The sequence below is a fragment of the Benincasa hispida genome, chromosome 3, assembly GCF_027475165.1.
Source record: "Benincasa hispida cultivar pf3 chromosome 3, pf3_genome.v1.1, whole genome shotgun sequence".
NCBI lineage: Eukaryota > Viridiplantae > Streptophyta > Magnoliopsida > Cucurbitales > Cucurbitaceae > Benincasa > Benincasa hispida.
The window spans coordinates 62,218,254-62,242,416 of NC_143480.1; the positions used below are offsets into that span (position 1 = coordinate 62,218,254).

At 39.8% G+C, this 24,163-nt stretch overlaps 1 protein-coding gene across 1 annotated transcript; it reads right to left on the bottom strand.

The window, feature by feature from the left end:
• Window positions 1–19,936: 19,936 nt before the first annotated feature.
• On the bottom strand, window positions 19,937–21,147 carry LOC150037440 (uncharacterized). Its single transcript, XM_090312003.1, has 3 exons — window positions 21,027–21,147; window positions 20,801–20,887; window positions 19,937–20,625 (listed from the first exon to the last, which is right to left on the bottom strand). Exons 1-3 carry the CDS (start codon window positions 21,145–21,147, stop codon window positions 19,937–19,939), a joined length of 897 nt encoding a protein of 298 aa, XP_090168129.1.
• Between the last annotated feature and the right edge of the window lie 3,016 nt (window positions 21,148–24,163).

Genomic DNA, 24,163 nt, shown 5'->3' on the forward strand with positions numbered 1-24,163 from the left:
ATTAATTGTTTTTTCCATGCACCTGTAGTTGCACTTATTTTAAATTAATAAATGTTTATAAACTAATGAGTATATATCAAACATGTTATGCTCTTGTATTAGTAGTTTGAGAAAGAAAGTTTGAAAAATTGTGATGAATATTTATCTAATATTTTTTTAGGTTGAATAAAATATACGAGTAGATGTTTCTATGAAAAAATGAATTTTGACCAAATAATATCATATCATTCCCTGAATTGAATGTTTCAATATTTAATCATTGAGGCCAGAATCATGTTAATAAAAGAAGAAGTAATTATTATACTAAAATTACCACACACATATATAGATTGTTTTCTTTAGAAGAAATTCTAAGTCTTTTATTTTAAGTTTCCACAGTTTTAAACATTTCAATGTTATGGAGGGCTTTAGTTGATAGCGGTCTTAGCACATAAAGATTGTTTTCCAGTTCAGCAGAATAAATATTGACACCATTCTTTGAAATAAATATTTTATTTACAGAGAAATATATACAATAACTTTGTTCTAATAAACACTTTACAAAAATTAAGTTCCTCTTCAAACCAAGAACTACATGTACATTTTCTAGCAAAATATATTTATTCTAGTTAATTGGAGACCTCCCACTGCCACTGCTGAGATGACATGCCTAGCTCCAACCTATTATCATCTTCCTAGCTTCTAGTTGCCGCCAGGAATTAATTCCCTAAAATGAAGAACAAACATGGTTAGTGGCACTCGAGTTAATTATCTAGGTCGAATCATCATTCTCAACTAAATAGGTTTCCAAAACAAGCAAATCATATTTACCTTGCTTGGCTTTCTTCTTTTCTGTCAAGTTGGGACAATTTCTCTTCCAATGTCCCTCTTGGTTGCAATGGAAATATATTCCTTTGGCTTTCTTGCCATTTTGGGCAGCAACTGGTGGGTTAGCTTTCCCCTTTCCACCTTTCTTCTTCTTCCACTTTACAAAGGCCAAACCTCTGTGGAACTTCTCAGAGGATGAAGCAACATTTTCTTTACCCTTCTGTTCCTTGGTTTTCATTAAGGACTGGAAGGTCTGTAGCTCATTGAGCAAAGTGGTCAGGTTGTAATCAACCTTTTCATAAAAGCGTTGCTACGAAAGTGTAGGAAACTTTCAGGCAAAGATTCCAAAATAAACCTAACCTGACAGGCTTCATCGATGATGGACTCATTCATCTCCGCCACGTTAAAGTGGACCATCATGTTGAGAACATGTTCTCAAGCAGATGCCCCTTTTTGTATACGGACAATAGAGATGTGTTTGAGAGCGTCGTGTCTGAGCTGTGCGGACGGTTATCTGAACATTCCTCTCAGAGACTCCATAATCTCACGGGTCGTGAGTATGGGCTCATGCTTCTTGGAAAGACTTCGAAATACTTTCCAAGATGTACACTTGGACCTTCTCATTTGCCCGTGTCCATCGCTTGTATGCTTCTCGAACATTTCGAGCAACATTTAGAGTTGGAATGGGAGGACAGTCCTCCATTACATCAAAATGGAGGTCATCGATGATTAGGATTGTGTTTATTGTATTTTTTCAAGATGTGTAATTTCCGTCCGATAATTTGTCGACGACGAGTAAATTAAGCATTGCAAAAGTCATTTTAAATAAGTTTGCTGAAACCATACAAATTATTTATATTAGTCTATTTGCATTAAACCACCTAGAAAAACCAATCAATTTTAGCAAAATAATCTAATGTACCCTAAGTGACATCTATTTTGCAATGATGTTTCAGTGAGGCAAGACAAAAGCCACCGTAGTGTGATCAGGTGCCCCTTCACTAGAATGAGACAATCTCAACCAATAGACAGAGCAACTGCTTGTTACTGTAACTATCGGCCACTATTGTTCGGTCCATAAATTGTTAAACTCGCTTAACATTTTTTTTTGTAAGTGTAACCCCTCATTTTAGATTCTAAAGTTTCGCCCTAATGAGCCAACCATAGGGAAAAATCGATTGAGACATGAAACTAAAGTAATCCTATCCATTTCTGGAGTTTGAATAAAGCGTCATGCAACAATGTCATCTGTAGGGGGACACTCAAGGTGCCACGAGGCCATGCATGAAACTTTACTTCAAACTAATGAGAGAAACCGAGGGATGTGTTGTCACATGTTCCGCTTCCACTTACTATAAACACTCTCTCCATTCACTTTGATATTGATCTATACAAACATCATCCATAGGGGGACACTTAAGGTGCCTCGAGGCCGAGTATAAATCTCACGGTGTGAACTTTTAGGAAGAAATGTGAAGAGGATAAATGAAATATTATATACCCCATATTCCTCCCACTGGGTGTTTTACCTAAGGTTAGTTAGAAAAATTTGGCTACTGATTTTAACTAAGTGAATGTTTTAATTTGCCTAAAAACAACACTTGCCTTTAGGTAGTTAAACAATTTTGATTAAGGTCTATTAAGCATTTTAACAAACTTTAATCAAATATTGCATGCTTGTAACAAATCTATCTAATTCACTTTTCCAGATAAGTTCCCAAGTAGGAGTGTTACATTTCCGTCAACTTAAATACCCCAACCTAGATAGAACTAGCCTTAGACAAAAGGTCCCTTATAGATGTATTTGTTACAATATTAATCTTTTAATTAAGAATCGATTTAATCCTATTAAATCGATTAAAAGATTAAACTTAAGTTTCTAATCTCATTAGAAAAATGATCATAGGTTTATCTGAATCATGTTTTAAAACAATTTCAAAAGATGATTTTAACCTAAGGTTTGCATGCAGTTCTGAATTATCAATTTTAATTTCTAATTTCATTTAGTTATAACCATTATAAATAAATGAAATAAATTGAAACATATATTACATGCTTTGGCATACTTTAGTAAATTATAACATTTATAAATTATCTAAGGTAGTATCATGTTTCATGCAATTTCATTTCATTACTAACATATATAACATTTATATAATTAGGTAATGAAACATACTATAGCATACATCCATACATACATTGAAATATATATTATAACAATAATAATATAAATGATGCATGGATATGCGATTAATGCATGCATGCATATATTATAACATTTATATTATATGATGCATGAACATGCTATAAAATAAAATCATGCATCTAAAATTATAACATTTATAATATGATGCATGAAATTAAATACATAACCTATGGTGGGATTTTATACTATATGGCATACATGATGACATTAATAATAAAATTAAATCATACATCACATGCATAAAATAAAAGCAATTAATGGATCGGGATTGGACACCTATAAAAAAAAACTATTACAAGATCAATATCCATCTGGTTTGAAACAGTGACCGGACTTTGAACCGCTCAAACCAGACCAGAAACCGGTCCAAATGAACCCGCAGACCATGAACCACGCACGAATCAATGCTGAACCACATGAAATCTCTATCTTGGATTGTCGCGACGCTGTGCCCTAGCGTTGCAACACTATGAAGATTTTCCTCGTCCACCGCATCGCAGCGTCGCAACGCTAGGACACAATGTCGCAAAGTTGTAGTACAGTCACCCATTGTACTGCTTCGAACTTCTTCGAAACGCCATGAAAATTCTCCTAGTTTTCTTCAGAATTCGATCGGAAACAAGAACGAACGACTCAAGGACAATCAATACAGACTCAATAGCAAATTTATGCCCAAAAGATGGGCCTTTACAAAACAAATTTGTAAAAACAAAATAAAATTCTAAATGCCCAAGCCCGTAAACCATCCATAATTGCAAACAACATTCATAAACATTCATCAACATTCAACATATGATTATACAGAATGCATGAATAATTAAATCCCACCATAAATTGTAAAATTATTCTGAAATTTTGGAAAAATTAGGCAAAAAAAAAAAAAACTCCGCTCTGATACCAATTGAAGGAACCTATAGATAGGGATCCTTGAGCAGAAGCAGATCGTCCCAATTTACCATTTTTCATAGAATAGAATTTTATAGAGAAACAACAAGAATTATGCATTTAATTCTAAATATTTAGCATGCTAAAAAAAAAAAAAAAAACAGAAGAGGAATAAGGGTTTTAGAACCCTTACCTTTGAAGACATTCTTCAATTGAATTCCCTCGAACAACAGAATCAACACCATGAAAGCTACCTCGGTATTCTCTAGGTGAGAATATAGAAGGAGTGGGCTTTAGCTATTTTAGATGAGAGGGAAAAATATACAGAGAGTTGAGAGAAGAAGAAGCACAGGAGATTACAGAGCCCTATTCTATCAAAAAAACTCAATGTGGAAGAAGAACAAAAACGTTCTGTTCCAACCTACTTCCCACTAATGACATGGAGAGAAAAGAAGGAAGCTCCCATAATAATTTTCAAAAATAAATAAATAAATTTATTAAATTTATTTATTTATTTAATAAATAATTCAATATATATTCATATGAGAACTACCTTATCATATATATTAAACTATATGTTATATCCAATATAACATATAACTTATAGTTTTTATATTGTATCATAAACAATATAACCTATACTTTCCTTTCTCTCACCAATAGTTTTTAATATGAATCACATTCATATTAAATTTAACTATATGAATCGAATTCATATAATTAATATTTGAATCATAGTCAAATATTTATTTCCTCTCATAAATACTTAATATTATAATGTATGAAATAAATTATAGTAATTATATCACATATAATTATATTAACCTAATTATATCACATATAATTAATTCCCTTAATTCATTTGAATAATTCAAGTTAACCCAAAGACTGATTCTCATTAATTCCTGTTGAGCTACCAAGAGGACCTCATGGACCTGTAGCTTGAAGCTCCAATGGTACGTGAATAATTAATTAAACTCCTTTAATCAAATTATCCACCATCCATTAACTGTCAAGCACTCCACTAAAGACCGATAGTTGCATTCTTCGCACTACAGATATATTTCTGTGTCCATTGGATATAACCAGTCAATAGTACTATGACCCTTCACAAATTACTTGTAAGTACAGTTGAGCCAAAATTATCATTTTCCCTTGTAGTTACATCTAACTTCTTAAGTACCACTGATCCCTCTAATGAACAATAAATCATAGTCTAACTATGACGAAACCCCTTTCATGCCAGGAGAGGGTGTGGTGCCACATTGTTCAAGCCTCGAAATTAGTCCTTAAGGGAGTAATTTATCTACTTGTCCTGACATTGGGGAAGGAGTGAATTCCTTCTTGTGTAGTTGTGTTCCTAGCTCCCCAATCAAATGAATCCCCAAAATGGTAGGCTTATTGAGTTGGCGATCTGGCCACTCTCACCTAGGGTTCGCAATGGGGCTAGGGCAAGGCGGGGGGTCCCCCGTCCCTGGCCCCGTGGGGGAAATTCACCTCCATCCCTGCCCCCGTCCCTACCATTTAAAGGTAGGGATGGGGGCGGGAATTCCCTATAAGGGAAATAGGGTTCCTATGGGGCTCCATTCCCCATTTCCTCGCAGCCGATCTCATTAGGGCAATAGTGGCTTATCGTGCACAGATCTCAGCTTGAACAGCAGGGCAACAACTCTAACGGATTGATCTCGACAAGATAGCAGTGGCTTGAACGACGTGTAAGACAAAACGACAGTAGTCTTCTTCAAAGCTCTGTCGGACAGTCCTGAACAGCTTGAAGTTGAACTGCAGCAGGCTTGAATGGCTTGTGGTTCTTCTTCACTGTTCAAAGCAGGGGCACATAGAACGAAAACATGCATCAGTCTTCTTCAGACTTTCAGTGTTTGTGTGACTGGGAGTTTTCAGTTTAGGGTTTTTTTAGTTTTTAGGTTTGGGCTTGACTTGATGGTTGGGCTTCGAGTTAAAGTTTGGATAATTAACTTTGGGCTTCAATACTATATATTATAAATATATATATAAATCAATTATATTATATATTATAAATATATATTTAAAAAAATATAAATATATCAAACTAGGGTCAAGGATTAATCGGGGTCGGGGTAGGGACACCGTCCCTATCCCCGCCTCGTCCCCGGACGGGGACTCAAAAATATTCTTCGGTTTGACCCCACCCTCGATCAAACTGGGGATCCCCAACCCATGCAGGTTTTTCTGCCAACCCTACTCTCACCTATACAAATCAAAGGAACACCTTCATAGGCAGGAGTTCACACCTCATTCAGGATTCAGGTCATGTTACTTATGAAATGTAAGTCTTTCTTATGAACGACGTTGTATAATAAGATTAAAAATTTCGTGGTTCGGTCTTATACAAACTCCTTTGTATAGAATATCCCCGCTCATATGTCTCCACATGAATAATTAGGATCAGATCATTTGTAACACTCTACAACAATTGTAACATCTACAAAGCGAGCCATACTTGTAGTGTCACCAGGATAAGATATCCATTCTTATCCATCTACTATAGACCATTTAGGTTATCACTAAAATATGATCCACTCGTATGTATCTACATACATGTTTAAGCTATAAGATAACTTTGGATGTTAGTTTATTGATTTATGGTTAATGCAACTCAAACTGAAATAAAACATCATATATTTTATTAAATAAATAAGATGTTTGTACAATTACAATTACAAACTATAGAACCCTATGAGATTTAGGGCATCAACCCCAATACTATACACTTGCATGCATTAATAACATAGCCATGATCATTTACATTATAGGAGTTATGATATATAGTTGAATGTATGGATGCAATATATGTTATTAATTATTTCATTACTTTAATATATAAGTGTTATGTATGTTTAGTAATGAAATGGGAATTGCATGATGCATGAAATTACTTTAGATAATCTTATAATTATTATAATTTTATTAGTATGTCATTAGATGCAATAAATGGTTTTAATTTATTTCATTTATTTTATAATCGTTATAATTAAATGAAATTAGAATTTAAAATCCATAATTCAAAGTTGCATATAAACTTATGTAAAATCATTTTTTAAAATAGTTTTAAAATATGATTCACATAGACCTAATATCACAAATTTCTAATGAGATTAAAAATTAATTTAATTTTTTAATCAGTTTAATGGGATTAAATTGATTTTAATAAAAGATTAAAATTGTAGCAAACGTATTTATAAGAGATCTTTTGTCTAAGGTTAGTTCTATCTAAGCTAGGATATTTAAGTTGACGGAAACAAAACATCCTTACCTTGGAACTGGCCTGAAAAGGTGAATTAGATAGATTTGCTACTAATAGCTGGTAGAAATACAAGTTATTATAGCCTTTTATTTAGAATTATGGGGGCTAACAAGTAAAATATGCGGTGATTATACTAAGAATTCATGTGAAAAATGAGCTTGCGTCGACCAGCATTGAAAATCTCGGCTAACCCAATATTATGCGTTATTCTGTGTCAAAATGTCTATTTTTGTAGCTATCACAGGAATCAGTCGCATGCGGTGAATCCCAACCCATCGCAAGGGTGATCGCATGCGTTCATCGCATGAATGTTGCGGCTATAGAGTAATAACCATGATAGAAGGGTGAATGCAAGGTTGGTGGAATGCAATGATACTTCTGCAAAAACGAGCATGAACGCATACCTTGGTAGTACCAAAAATATGATGTTGACATTTTACCTACCGCGCCGTTAGTGGCAGAGGTTCAGAGCTGGACCATCACGCCGTTAGTGGCAGAGATTTAGAGCGGGACCATTAATGCTATCGACGTTTGAGCTCTATAAATAGAGCCGCAAAGCCCAAATTCAAGGCAACCGAGCTTCTGCCTTAAGGCAGATCCTTGTGATCACAGATGAGAGCGTGAGAAGACGTTTTTTAGAGTTCTTCATTCCTTCACCCATTCCGAGTGACGATCGGAGCTTTGCCGGGGTTAGATCTCGAGAGATTACTCCACCACCCTTCCATGGCACCACCGGCAGCCTTGACATACATCTGATGGAAGCAAGAGAGTGCCTACATCTAGCCCTCCATCTCTCTTTTATCTCTGTATTGTATTACGTTTTGGCTTAAGACATTAATACATTTTGTAATCAATGCATCTTTTTATTTCTTTCGACTCCATCTTCATTAACTTCTTATTTATCATCCCTTGCTTTCATTGCAATGAACTAAGTAAGATTGCAAGAGTATCACATACTCAATCATGCGACATAGACATATGAAGCATGTAGCAAACCACCGAGGTGTGCGTTGTGCGAGTATGGTGAGTAAATCCTCTTTACTAAGTGTGAGGCTGTAGCAACGCTTGTCTATGAGCGGTTGCAATGCTTGTCTATGAGCTGATCAGCGATGACTAATTGCCCGAGAGGGTAAGTAGTGGAACTCACTAAGCAAAGTAAGCAGTGTTCCTAGAGATAGAAATAATCTTATGTTCAACCATGCTTTATGTGATCATCTTGTCTTATGAGTGCATCATTCATCATTTGGACACACTTGGAAGAGTAGTCTAAAGAAAAAATCCAGGCTTGGGAGAGTTAGATTGGATCGCATAAGCAAGAGTAGAAACTTAGGAATAAGTTCTATTGCTATTTACACATTGCATGCACCCTAGAAATAGGATATGGTGGTATGCGGTCATCTTGTCTTAAGTGCGCATAAGCAAGAATAGAAACTTAGAAATAAGTTCTCTCGACATTTTTACATATGCATCGCATGCGTATATTTGTGTATAGCATGATCGCATAACTTGTGCTGGCTGGGATTGCCCTTGCGATCACGCTTAGTGATGCGGTGAATTTATCCCCTTCACCATTTTATCTATTTTTCCATGCATCTTATTATGCATTAACAGTTGCTGCATCCCTACCAACTCTCATAGTCATACTTTCATTGCTTAATCTGTTTAATTAGGAGTAGGAGTAGCGCATAGTCCTTTAACTTCATTATTCTTTTATTCTTCGTCGCAAACACATCACTTCGCTACATTTAGTTACAAGTCCCTGAGTTCAACCTCGGATCACCCCGAGAAACTTGCGATCTCGTTATACTTGGCGAGAGAGCAAGAAAACTTGTGGCAGGAATGCATGGTCATTATATATTCTTAAACGCATATTACATATTCCTTAGTCCAACGCATGACCATCGACGCATGGAGAACGAACGCATATCATAAGATGCATGCATATTTACTCTCCATTTTCCACCCATCAGCTACAAGCATGCAATTATTGATTGAAGTTTGTTAAAGCGTTTAACGAATATTAATCAAAATTGTTTAACTATCTAAAGCCAGTGTTACTGTTGGGCAAACTTAAACAATCATTTAGTAAAAATATTTAGCCTTATTTTTCCTAAGTTAAATAAACCTTAAATTTTTTTTTTTAAAAAAAATACTCATTGAGAGGAAATACGATTTGTCAAATTTTTCACTCATGTTTCTCCCTTAATGTTCACACCGTGAGACTCATGCTTGGCCTTGAAGCACTCTAGGAGCGTCCCCCTTCAGATGGTGTTTGAATGGGTTAATATCAAAGTGAATGGAGAGAGTATTTATAGTAAGTGGGAGAGGGATGTGTGTCAACATGTCTTATGGTCTCCTTCATTAGTTTACACCATGAGATATTCTTGCATGGCCTTGAGGCGCCCTAGGAGCGTTCCCTTCGGATGGTTGTGCATTAGGTCAATATCAAGGTGAACTCTAGAAATGGATAGGATCACTTTAGTTTTTACCTCAATCAGTTTGTTCCTTCGGTAAGACATTAATTTCCTTTTTCTCTTATTTTTAAAATTTTTTCTCTTAATTTAATATTTTATATATCCTCAAAATAACTATAATATAGACAAAATTTTTGAAGAAAATCTTGGGAATTAAAGTGAGCTTGTTAACTTTAAAAATCATATTCAATTAATAAAATTCTAAAATAAATAATTTAATACTTAATTATTTTAATCTAATTTAATCAACTTAGATTTTATAAAATAACTTTGATTAGTTTAATCAAATCTATATATTTCTTCAGAAAGATAAAATTTAATCTTTCATGTATGTAATTTATATTTATTTAAATATATGAACATGTGTGTTACACGTGTGTGATAGATTTTATACTCTATATATATGTGTGATAGATTTTATACTTTATATTTTGATATTATTTTTGTGATGTTCAAAAGAATGTAACTTTACTCTACTATCACATTTTCAACATCATTATGAAATGAAGGGTAAATATTATATGCACAATTTCAGTTTGACATAGACGATGCATATTATATAAACATAAATGGTTAAGTTATCGATTTATTCAACATTTATTGCAATTTAACATTGTTCACATGAGGTTTCCGGAGAAACGTGTCAAACAAGGGGTTGAACTTGAGTTTGTGTTGATGTTGAAGTTGATTTGATGCGATGTGGTTCAATCTCTAATACTTGAAGTTAATTAATCTCATCTGATTTAACGGTCATGATAAAATCGCGTGACGTCGTCAAAATTTGTCTTCAATTCAATTCGGGACATATGTCAACTTCTAATTGTATCCAAATTTAATGATTTAGAACTTCGTCATTAATTTAGTAAACGACGTGGCAACTTGTGATTGGTCCAAAATTCCTTATTCAACAAATGCCCTCTTTCGAGATTTAGCACATATATAGGTGGATGAATCTCGAAAAATATAAAGTTGGAATCAAAATCCAAATACATCTGTTCTTGAATTTGACCTCAATTGATGTGTCAGTCACACTATGAATTTAGTACATAAGTCTAACTTGAGTTTGGGATCAAAATTTGAGATATAGCCGAATTTACAAAAAGTTTTGAGCATTGTCCCACTTTAATTTTATTTTAGGATAAACTCAGGGATCTCAAATTCAAAATAATAATAATAATAATAAAGGATTCATCCCCAGTTAATGTAATTCGGGGCTAAAGATGCGATTAACAAAAGGTTCAATGCATGGCCAAAAGTTTTAGAAAATGAGGGACGAAAAAAGAATCAAAGATAAGATTTGAGTGGTAAATTTTTTTTTATTATTATAATTTTTCAACTAATAGAATCTAAATTTAACCAGTAAAGTCTAAATTTAACCAAATCTAAGATTTGTTAATTGGATTATGGATTCAGTGGAGTCCCTATAAATAGGGCTAAAAGCCTTTTGCATTTTCATCCCAGGCAGTCAAAGGTAGAAAAAACTTCCCTCTTTTCTCCTTTTTTTTCCCGAGCTGCCATCAAGAAGTCGAGCCGAGCCGAGTCGCATGTGGTAGCCTTAGTCCTTCACACAACCACCGAGTCGAGCCGCGTTCAGCCTTTTTCATCGCGTCTTCACCCGATCGCAAGCCCACCACTGTCTTGCTGAAGCCGCGCCTGCCGTCTGATCGTCAAAGGCCACCGCCCGCTCACCGCTGTCTTGCTGAAGCCGCGCCGTCGTCTAATAGTCGAAGGCCACCACCCGCTCGTCTGTTGAGGGAATCGAAAAAGATTGAACATGTTCGATGTTCGAGGCTCGTCGGGGCTCACCATCGTCGATGCTCGCCACTATTGTCGTTTGCGTTGCCGCCGCTCGCCGCTCTTGTACTCCGGCGGCTGAAGGAGGGGGCGCCCTAGGGTTCCAGCACCCCTCCGTTTCCTCTTCTTTTTTTTTACTCTTCATTTTTTTCTTTTTCTTTTAAGAAGATTTCATTTTTTTTCCTTTTTTTTTTCACAATCATCATCACCTCACCCCACCTCCCCCCCCCCCCCCCCCCACCCCTCATTTTTTTAACCAACTTGCCCACTTACTTTTTTTGCGTAGGTTTACTAACTTGTCCCCCTTACTCTTTTGTAGGAGTTAAAGCACAACTCAAGGAGCACAAACCATTTTTTTTTAACTAGCTGACTCGTCAATAATCTCGAAGGGAGGTTTCTCCTCCATAAGCTTGGTTTTGTAACAACAATTTTTTCTCTATTTTTTTGTTGTCAAAATGTCCGGTTGCGTGATCGACTCTTTGGTACACATAAGGATGACCTTGGTATGGTCTATCTACTGTATGCCTATTCGTGCTTCCTGATCGTCATGAGGGACCTGCAAAGGCTTATGACCCTCTTATTCAATCACCAACTACCTTGCAGCGCCGTTCTTGCATCCTGATCGTCATGGGAAGGGCCTTGCCAGGGCTTATAGCTCTACCATGCGATCACCCTAGGGAGGATCCCTTAAAGGTCTACCTTGTAGCATCGTTTGCATATCCTGGTTGTCATGGGAGGGACCCCACAAAGGCTTACAACTCTCTCATTCAATCACCCTAGGGAGGATCCCGATAAGGTCTGCCTTGTAGCACCGTTCGTTCATCCTGATCGTCATGGGAGAGACCCCGCCAAGCAACTCTCCTATTCGATCACCCTATGGAGGATCCTGAAAAGGTCTATCTTATAACACCATTCACACATCCTGATCGTCGTGGGAGGGGCCCTGCAAAGGCTTACAACTCTTCCATTCGATCACCCTAAGGAGGATCCCGATAAAGTCTGTCTTATGGCGCCGTTCGTGCATCCTGATCGTCATGGAAGAGGCCCCGCCAAGGCTTATAGCTTTCCTATGCGATCACCCTAGTGAGGATCCCGAAAGGTCTACCTTGTAACACCATTCACATATCCTGATCGTCGTGGGAGGGGCCTCGCAAAGGCTTACAACTCTCCCATTCGATCACCTTAGGGAGAATCTCGATAAGGTCTGCCTTGTAGCACCATTCGTGCATCCTGATCATCATGGGAGGGGCCCTGCCAAGGCTTACAACTCTCCCATTCGATCACCCTAGGGAGGATCCCGTAAAGGTCTACCTTGTAGCACCATTCACACATTCTAATCGTCGTGGGAGACGCCCCGCAAAGGCTTACAACTATCCCATTCGATAATCCTAGGGAGGATCCCGATAAGGTCTGTCTTGTGGCGCCGTTCGTGCATCTTGATCGTCATAGGAGAGGGCCCGCCAAGGCATACAACTTTCCCATTCAATCACCATAAGGAGGATCCTGAAAAGGTCTATCTTGTAACACCATTCGCACATCCTAATCGTCGTGGGAGGGGCCCCGCAAAGGCTTACAACTCTCCCATTCGATCACCCTAGGGAGGATCCCGATAGTGTCTACCTTGTAGCACCGTTCGTGCATCTTGATTGCCCTAGGGATAATTTGATGTTTTTTTTTAAACCCTATGGTTGAAGCTCATTCCCCTGTGGCCTTTTTTTTTTTTTTTTTTTTTTTTTTTTTTTTGCAGAACAACGGTTCACTTGACCAAGCACGTTTCATCTGGTGAGAGGCACTTCTTGATTCTTAAAAACCAGAGTCAACCCATGAAGGAAGGACTCAACCTTCTTGTGGCAAAATCGTTAATCGGTCCTTTCGCTGATCGCTGGCCAAGTTTAGACGACAACATGATCCTTTCCAAATTATCGACGGAAGTACCCTTGACCCGAGGAAAGCGTGCATGGATCCTGCGATCATCTATTCATGAGGAAACCCTTAACCCAGATCGAGTGCTAACTCTCGGATGTCGCATAATTGAGGGTTAGGTCCGTTGGATCGTTGTGACAAAAGTCCCTGGAGAATTCGGCTTCATTGACTGTTACTGGGAGTGGCTTGAGGTTGTAGTAGGTAGAAACGAGTGATTCCTTTGTGACATTATTTTCTTGGCATAGTGATGGCCTCCTTGTAGACATATGATCACAACGATGACATAGTTCGAGCTTTTTGTGAAGCATGGTGCCCTTCAACCAACACTCTTCATACTGTGGCAGGCGAATCGTCAATTTCCTTATGGGACCTCTGGTTGCTCGGAGGCCTTCTGGTCAAAGGAAACTTTTACGAAAAAGTGATTCCTTCCCTCAAAGGGCTAACTAGTCACCGTGACAAAGAGAAGTACTTGCCAAAAACGTGCGAACACCTTTTTCGGGCGTATTTTTTGATAGTGTGCTCGTAGAGAGAAAATCACATGACTCCTACGAAGCATGATTTCTCAGTGTCTATCAGCTCATGGATCTCTTTTTGGTTCCTGGGGGCTTACAAATATGACAAACCTGTTACACGGAAGCAAAAGAAAGCCTCTCTGTTCTAGTCCACGCAAAATCCTGACGGTACACAAATCACGTTTTGAGATTGGTCAAGCAGGGAGAACATGCTATTCGCAGAGCTAGAGGTAGAAGACGAGTTGAAGGACAAGACCTATCTGGCCGCCTTTCTATCCTACTAGTTATGTCTTTTTGTATTTCTCTAGAAGGGAGGTTATCTTCGCCCCGGGGTCTTTAGAATGGTAAGCTTGATGGCTCACGGAATTGTTTATAGTCTCGTTGTTTCGGTTCTAGCCAACATCTATCATAGCCTAGGGTTGATAGTAGAGGCTTTGAACCCCATCAGGCGTATGGACTTTCACTTCCCCATGCATTATGTCCATGGTTGGCTGACCCATTACTTCGACACACATTACTCCGTTCCTGCAGCTGTTCGAAGTCTCAAGATGGCCCGCTTTTCTGGCGAAAGTGGCTCGATTTACTTCGACGAGTACGAGGCATGGGAATTGATCCATAGCGGCACCAGTATTTAGTGGCACGCAAGCATTCACAACAGGAGTAGGCATGAACGTCTAACTGATAGTAGAGACCCACCTTTCCTAAAGTCCAGTTATTTTTCCAGCATGCGATCAGGTTACTTATCCTTCCAGTGTGGGAATGTCCACATTATAGAGTCGTATAGTCCCTTTCGCTTCGGTCGACAATTTGGCTTCCATCAGGACATTCCGAATGATATAGGGGGAATACTGATGACATGTAGAAATGCATGTCATCTTAAGCCTTTTACTTAGAATTATGAGAGCTGTTAAGCGGAATATGCGGCAATTATGTTAGGAATTCACGAGAAATTGAGTTTTCGGCGTTCAGCATTGAGAATCTCAGCTAACTCGTTATTTTCTGTTATTATGCGTTCAATTGTCTATTTTTGTAGCTAACGCAGGAAGTGGACGCAAATGCAGAAACCGGACCACCACATAGACGACTACATGCAGAGAAACTCTCCATCACAAAGGCGAGCGTGCTCGATCAACGCATGGATGTTGCGGTAATCAGCCGTATGCTTCCATCGCATAGGAGTTGTGGTCGTCAAGCGATTACGGTCATCGTGTAGAAGTTGCAGTATTAAGCGAATGCGGTCACTACAAGATTACGGCTACACGATAACGCAAATAATGGGATCAACGCAAAGTGGGTGGAATGAACGCATCAACGCAAATCAAAAGATGATGTTGACATCTCACCTACCACGCTGTTGGCAGCAGGGATTCATAAAGGACTAAACGCGCTGAATGTCAGAATCAAAGCAGTTCATTAATGTTGTTGGCGATCCAAGCTCTATATAAAGAAGCCGATGAGCAGAATTCCAAACGATCTGGGGTTTTCGCCTAGGGCGGATCCTTGTGATCTAGACAAATGCATGAGAAGAAGCTTGAGAGTTCTTCACCTCCTTCATCCATTCCGAGTGACAATCGGAACCTTCGACCGGAGCTAGATCTCGGGAGAGTCAGCTCCATCGCCCATCCATGGCACCACCGGCAGTCTTGACGCGCATTCGCTGGATGCAAGTCTTTACTTCCAGCTGGTCATTTCATTTTCCTTTCTTTTCTCATATTGTATTGTATGAAATTTTATGATTAAGGAATTAATACAAATTTTTTTCAATGCATTTCTCTATTTCCTTCGACTTCATCTCCATCTTCTTTGCTTAACATCGTTACTTTCATTGCAACACTTAGTGAGATTGCTTGGGTATCGCATACTTAGTCATGTGGATTAGGGATATGAAGCATGTAGCAACCCACCGAGAGGTGTGCGTTGCGTAAGTGTGTGAGTAACCTTATTTGCTTAGTGTGAAGCTGCGATAATGCCTGTCTATAGGCTAATGCAATGCTTGTCTATGAGTAAAGTCAACAACAACCAACTGCCCGGGAGGGTAAGTGGTTGGTCGCATTAAACAATATATGCATTGTTCACTAGAGATAGGAATAATCTTGCGTCAACCAAGTTTATGTGATTACCTTGTCTTATGAGTGCATCATTCATCACTTAGGCATACTTGGAAGAGTAGTCTAAAATCCAAATCTAAGACTCGGAAGAGCGGATTGGAACGCATAAGCAAGAATGGGGAACTTAGGAATAAGCTCTGTTTGCTATCACATAGAGTATGCACCTTACGGAGAGGATATTGCATGCATCCAGGAAGTAGGATATGGTGGCTGTATGCAGTCATCTCGACACTTATGCATGCCTTCCTAGAGTTAGGCTCAAGTGTGTGTTGCATGATTGCATGGCTTGCGTTGACTAGGGTTGCCCTTGCGGTCACTCTTAAGTATTGCAACAAAAACATCTTCGCATTTTATCTATTTTTCCCATCCATTTGTTTCATGTCAAGAGTTGTTGTGTCTCTACCTCTCATGCATATTCTCATTGCATTGTCTGTTAGCTAGGAGTAGGAGTAGTGTTAGCTTAACAACCCCTCCAACATTCTTTTATTCAACCACTGTATGCACATTACCGCATTCATTTTGCTACAAGTCCCTGAGTTCGACCTCGGATCACTCGAGAAACTTGCGTTCGTGTTACACTTGGCGCAAGCGTAAGAAAACTTGTGACAGGGCGCATGGTCATCGCATACATTTATTGGCGCATATTCATTCCAATGCATGACCATCGACGCATGACTATCAACACATACTTTAAGAACATGCATCGCATATTGCGTCCAAGAGATTTTAGTTGTCGATTAAATTGACATCTAATTTTCCGTCATCAAATACCTCCCGCCCCTACACCGAAGAACATTTTATATTACTGGAGAGTATGCATGAGATGCAAGCCCTTGTCTCAGGTATTCCTGTCGTCCCGTACATTGGTTCCGCACACTCATGTTATCCCCCGGTTCAAGGATTGGTGGTTAACGAAGCATGGGAACTACTTTGAAGAGAATCGTCATTTGTTAGTGACCAGTGCTATCCCTCCCCCAGCGCCACCAAGACTACCCAAAGGTAAAGGGATCAATCATGGAGGGAAGCAGCTTCGCCTGACTGAGGAGGCGGTAGTGATCGCACAAAAAGGCACTTCCAAACCGATTGAGGAGGACAATCAAAGTAGTACCGACAACCATTATTGGAAGCGATCCTCCAAAAAACACAGGGCATCAGATGCCAATTTTCTTGAGCGGGCTCAGAATGATCCAGTGGCTTCTAATGCTCTCAACTCACTGGTATGTGGTTTTTTTTGTACGATTTACATTTAATCTTCCTTTTTTTGTAGTCACTTCTGAACCTCTCTCTCCAAGGACTTGAAGCATCATGAAGCGAAGAATCTTTGGTGGGCCCTTTTGTCGTTGACTCAGCCGTTGAGGGAGTTGGTACCTCTGAAGTGCTGCCAGTGGATTCCCTGCCAAGGTTCTGTCAAGCGCGTGCTATCCTCAGAGACATCCCTCATGCCAAGGAGGCGGTGGTTGTCGAGAACATCGAGGCTTCATATTTAGTAGCCAAGGAAACTAGTTGCCCCTTGGTGCTTGTGGTAGGAAGGGTTCTCCAACCCGAAGAAGCATTGAGGGTCTTGGCAAGTCCAAGTGATAGTGAGTTCCTGAGGCGAGTAAATAGGGCACCACCCCTGACCGTTCCCGAGATTTTCGAATTTTGTGCTGCCACTGTGGTTTCTGACGTTCGACGCCACGCAGCCTTGACCATGTGGGAGACTATGCACAAGAAGATCATGTGTACTCCTTTCGAGAAAGTTCTTAATCTGGAGAAAGAAATGCATAAGATATTCCGAGCCATTTCCAACATTTGTGGTGCCAGCCTCCCTTCTCTCAAAAAACTTGTAGATGAGTACTTCCGAAATGTGGAGAAGTATAATAAGTTCCAATTATCCTATTCCTCTCATTTAACTCAGACAAGTAAGGAGCAACATTTGGAGGAGGCCAAGTTTGATATGGAGAAGATAATGTACGATGAGAATAGTGTTTTTGCTAAACGAAAGGTGCTCCTTGAATGCGACTCTCGGGCCTTACAAGAAGAAAAGAAACTATTAGCCAGGTTGGAGGCCATTAGGGCCGAAGGGGCCGAAATATCACGACTGATTTTTGAGAGCGAAGGCCTTTTGATTCGACATAAGTTTGAGGCCTCGGAGGTGCGGGGGGTGATAAACAAGATCGAGACCACCCTAATCCTTTCTGACAAGGACGTTAAAGCTTTGGATGTCCTACGTCATGTGTTAGAAGCAATGCATCAAGAGCTGGAGAGCTACCACTAGGTACCCTGACTTGACGTTGTTTGTCTTATTGGACTAGGCGTACTTCAGTAGGAAGTGGCCTGAAGTTTTTTTTTTTCTTTTTTTTTTTAACTACTGGAGTCGACTATTGTAGCGTTGAAGTCTCTTATATGAACGTTTTTTTTTTGTTATTTCCTCAGTGATGTTTTCTGGCATCGTGTAGCCTCCTTTAAATTTCTGCTTCTCTTATTTGCTTATCTCTCATTGGACACATGTACATGCACACACACATACACACACACATATATATATTATTACGTGACTAAACTTAAATTCTTTTAAGCTGCCTACGTACCCTTTATAATGATAGGGATTAAGTCATAACGTAGTTAAAAAATGAATTTTTTTTATGCACGACTGAACTTAAATTTCTTTAACTTGCCTACGTACCCTTTATAATGACAAGGATCAAGTCGTAATGTAGTTCGTACAAAGGTTTTTTTTTTTTTTACATTTGTTAAGCGTAAAAATTCTTGAGAAACTTGCCGTTGATTGGGCCAATTCTTAGCCATCTTGGTCAACTATTTTGTACGCTCCATTTGTGTAGACTTCTTTGACGACTTAGGGCCCATCCCATTTAGGTGTAAACTTATTCCCCGTATGTCTTGTCATGATAATTGGTCTCCTTATGGCGAGCACTAGATCACCGACTTGAAAAAATCAAGGCTTTACATGCTTATCGAAGGCTTTAGACATTCGCACCTGATAACATTCCAATGCTTGTTGAGCTTCTAATCATTCGTCGTTCAGTGCTTCCAACTCTTTGAGCCACAGTTTGGCGTTGTCCTCTATAGTCAGCCCTTCTTGTACCGCCATTCTTAGTGATGGAATTTCTCTTTCCAAAGGAAGGACAGCTTCTACCCTATAAACGAGAGAGTACGGGGTGACTCCTATAGGGGTATGGTGAGTGGTGGGATAAGCCTACAACGCTTCACCGATCTTTTCCTGCCAATCTCTCTTCGACTTGGAAACAATTTTCTTCAGCAGGTTGCACAATGTCTTGTTAAATGCCTCAGCTAACCCATTTGCGGCGGTGTTATACATGGATGACTTGTACTGCTTGAATTTGAATTTTTCACACAACCTATCCATCAAACTGTTGGAGAATTGTCTCCTGTTATCCATCACGATCTCATGGGGAATACCATACCGATAAATGATATGAGTGCGGATAAAATCCACCACGTTTTCTTTCTTAGCTTCCATGCTTCGAAAAGCCACGAGGCTATGGTCGTATGCAGAGGCTCGGGCGGTTGATGAATGAAATTTACGTGATATTGATAGGCTTCACACTTCTTTGTATAATCCATCGATTCCTAGATCATCCCCGGTCAATAGTAACCCATTCTTTTCAGGTGGAATTATAGCTTTTGTCCAGCTTGATGTGCGTCACATACGCCTGAGTGTGCTTCCTCCAAAGCCTTTGCTGACTCGTCTTTACTAAGGCATCGAATGAAAAGTCCTTCAAGGGATCGACGGTATAGGACCCTTTTGTAGTAAATGAAATGCGCGACCCTTCTTCGAACCTCGGTTTACGGCGGGGGTCATCCGGAAGCCTTCCATGCTCAAGGTAATCTATAATGGGCTATCGTCAGTCTTCCTCGTCAGTTAGGTAGACTGATATCGCATTCGTTTCCCCACATGCAGTCCCGACCGGAGGTACAACCTATCTCTGCCAGAGCAATATATTAAGGGGCACATTATCCAGGATCGTTAAGGCAGTGGCTAGGTTTTCCAAGGCATCCACTTTCTTGTTCTTCGTCCTTGGGATGTGCCCCAACATCACGCTTTCAAACTTTTCCATCAACTGGCGAGCGTCAGTGAAGTAGGGTTTCATGTTGTCATGCTTCACCTCATACTGGCATAAGAGTTGGTTGATTATCAACTTTGAATCACCGTAGATCTTTATACAAGCTACTCCAATCTCTAAGGCCATTTGAAGACCAATTATCAAGGCTTGGTATTCATCGACGTTGTTCGAGCATAACTCGACAAGTGCAAAGCTATAAGGCATCATGTGTTTTTCTGGCGAAATGAGGACAATACTTGCCCCCACACCATTTCTCCGTGCCGCACTAGTAAAGAACATGACCCACAGTCTTGAGGTTTCTGTGAAGAGAACTTCATCATTGGATAAGTCTTCCCTTAACTCCCAATTCGATGTTGCCAGGAAGTCGGCCAATGTCTGCCCTTTAATTGCTCTTTGTGGTACATAAACAATGTCGTACTGTTGAAGAATGATTGCCCACTTGGCTAAACGTCCCGAGATGATTGGTCTGGACAAGACGTACTTTATGGGATCGACTTTCGCAATTAAGTGGACTGTGAAGGCTTGTATGTAGTGCCTCAACTTATCTATGGAAAAGAAGAGTGCAAGGCATGTCTTCTCGATAAGGGAATAATTGATCTCGGCTCCGTTTAGGGTTTTACTTAGATAATAGAGAGTGCGTTCTTTTCCCTTTTCTCTTTCTTGTGCCAACAATGCCCTCAGTGATCTCTCTTGCCCTGCAATGGAGGGCTGATCAGGTACCTCTGTTATCGAAAGCATTCTGGCAGGCTTCATCCCATTCAAATTTCTCCCCCTTTCTCATCAATCTTTGAAAGGGTTGACATCGCCCTGCCAGATTAGAAATAAATCTCCGGATGTAGGCCAGACATCCTTGCAAACTTCTCAACTCATGTAGATTCCTTGGTCTTGGCATCTTCTGGATGGCATCAATCTTGGATTGGTCTATCTCTATCCCTCGATGTCTCACAATGAAGCCCAGAAACTTTCCTCAAGTTATGCCGAACACGCATTTGAGGGGGTTCATCTTTAACTGGTACTTTCGCAGGCGATCGAATACGGTTCTTGGATCTTTCAAATGGTTCTGTCATTGCCTAGTCTTGACCACAAGGTCATCCATATAGCACTCCACGTATTTGTGTAACATATCATCAAACACCTTCTGCATGGCACATTGATAAGTAGTGCCAGCATTCTTCAACCCGAAGGGCATTACCTTGTAGCAATATATCCGTCCATAAAGGATAAGACCTCATGTCCCGTCATCGCATCGACCATGATATCTGTGATGGGCAATGGAAAATCGTCTTTCAGGCATGTGCTGTGTAGGTCGCGAAAGTCTATGCAGACACGAAGCTGTCCATTCTTTTTTCTAACCAGGACAATGTTGGTTATTTATGTTGGATATTTAACTTCACGAATGAACCCGGCTTCGATCAACTTATTGACCTTAACCTCAATCTGAGGGATAATTTTTGGCCAAAAGCGTCGCTGAGCCTGCTTAATGGGTCGACACCTGATAACGGGCAAAAATGCATGTTAACATAGCACTAAGTTCTTAAACAATGTTGGATTACGTTGATGAAATATGTTAAATTGCGTCCATTAAGCATAAATTCTATAATATTGCGGTCGCATACATCCAACGCATAAGAGCAGTTGATCTTTATATTTTTGTGCAGAATATGCATTAACGCAATACAGAGATTGTGATCATAGGAATACATTGGTCGAGCGCAACTTCATTGCAAGACTTTGCACTGATCGTGCTCGCAAACATTCACCCAAGAAGAATCACCACAACTTGGTCAGCGCAACATGGTGACACATCCGGGCTAAAGGACAATTAAGAGCGATGAGACAGAAAGCTAACGACAGTCGGATCCAAATTAAGTTGACAGCCGATAACGGTCACGAAGTACATTCAGCTTTATCGGTGACAATTATCCGGCGCATCAGTCAGGAATTAAAGTAGTCCCATCTGTACAACCGAGAGAGAGAAGCCGCCTTTCACCTTTGATGCCCTATAAATACCAAGTGCAATCTTCAAAAAAGGGGTTGATGAGTAACAAATTCATCAGTGCTTCTGTTCATAGTTTTCTTTTCCATTTTACGGCAGAGCAAGAGAAGAGTGGTGGCGTTGGAAATTGCCCAAGGCAGCTCGAGAAGAGAACTTTGGGGGCGTAAGAGCAGAGAGCGGGCCGACTCTCGCGAGAGCAAGAATATCTTAGAGCACGAGTAGAAATAGTGTAAACGCCTGACAGCAAGAAATTGCTACCAGACTCTTTACTATACTTGCATTGTTACTTTGTATTTCATCTCATATCTATTCAATGGAATTTCTACTTCTACATCTGCTCACTCTCTCAATACGCATGAGTAGCTAAATTTGTTGAATGGATTGAGAAGAACTAAGCTAACATGACCTAGGAAGTTCATTGCTTGCAATTGTCTTGTTTTATGCTGTGTTAAATACCCTTTAGAGTTACTAGAGAGAGAATCTAAAGAAAGAATCTAATGTCTTGAGAGAGCTAGATTATAATCTGAACTCGAAAGAGCAAGATTAGACTTGCATAAACAAGAGATAGGAACTTAGAGGTAAGCTCTGTTTGTCAACTTGCATCGCATGCATCCTAGGAATGGGAATGATATTATGTGGTCGCATATTTGTGTGAATGTCATGTTGTCATCGCATAAATAGAGACAGAGGTTTATGTGTAAACCTTGTAGACTTATCGCATATTTATCGCATGCGTTCTAGCCTTAGAAGCCGTAGCATTCACGCCAAGAGGTGGTTTACTATTGTATGCATGTTGCATGATCGCAAAGCATGAACGCATTCTAGGGAGTGTTAGCCGAAACCTTTCTCAACCTGTTCACCGCATATTCATCATATTTCCCATTTGCCAACTCTTTTCAAACTCTATCGCATTCGTTATTTATTTTCATCAACGCAAACAACAAACCCAACGATTTATTTAACTGGTTACCGCAAGTTTTCATAAAAATTACCAACGCAACTATTTTTACAAGTCCCTGTGTTCGACCCTGAACTTACCAGGAAACTCAGAGGAATTTACACTTGAATTCCACTGGGGAAACTTGAGTACACAACACAATCCATCAACGCATATCATCCATATTTTCATTCAACAAAACTAACGCATTAACACCCCTGTTTGATCGCGAGATGGTGGACTGCTACTTTTGGATCTAGTCTCGGCATCTCTTTGTATGACCAGAAAAAAACATCCCTGTATTCGGTGAGCAAACTCATGTATTCTTCCTCTTCCCCTTCTGAGAGGGACGTACTGATGAAAGTCGGACGCGGTTCTTCTACTGTGCCCAGATTCACCTCTTTTAGTTCATCCACCGTGGATTGACCACCGTCCTCTAGACCTTACGGAGCGTCCTCCACTTCCTCTTTGGTTATACCTTCTTCGGATTCTTCTGTGATGGTGATGTGGTGGCACGAAGTTTCGCCTCCCTCCTGTTCTAAATTTCCATTATGAGGATTGGTGAAAACGATGTCGCGCCTCTTTACTTTGAGCGAGCCCTCACTTGTGTTTAGAGTAACGTAGGTCTTTCTCTTCATACGTGAGGGAACAGTACAACGGATTTCTCCATCACTTCTTGCCTCTCCTGATGGCTTCTGGTCCGGAGCGTTTTTAAGGTTGATTCATCACCAGATGGACGCTCGGGATATCGACCCCCTCTTTCTTATAGTCATTTCAGAGCGTCAGCGTAAGCTTTTCCCTTCCCCTGTATCTTACTAGGGACATATTGGTCAAAGGGATCTTTAATCCTCTCGTGCTTCATGCGATACAAAAATGGGAGCGCGGGGTTTTTCTTCGCTTTTCTTTGGAACTGCACCTAGTCTCTGGAAGGCTGACGGTCGCATCACCACCGGCGATTGATAGATGATTTCCTCATTTCCTTCATTCGACAGAGTCAACCTTCGAAAGACTAAACGTCGAGTAGCTCTGGAAATAGTATGTGGCCTTCCCCTCTCTGCTTCTGTCATGCTTAACCACTCGAAGACCAAGGCGCATGCGGCAGACGGTCTAATACGGTTGAAGGCTGAGGCTTTTTTATCTTTGCTCTTCT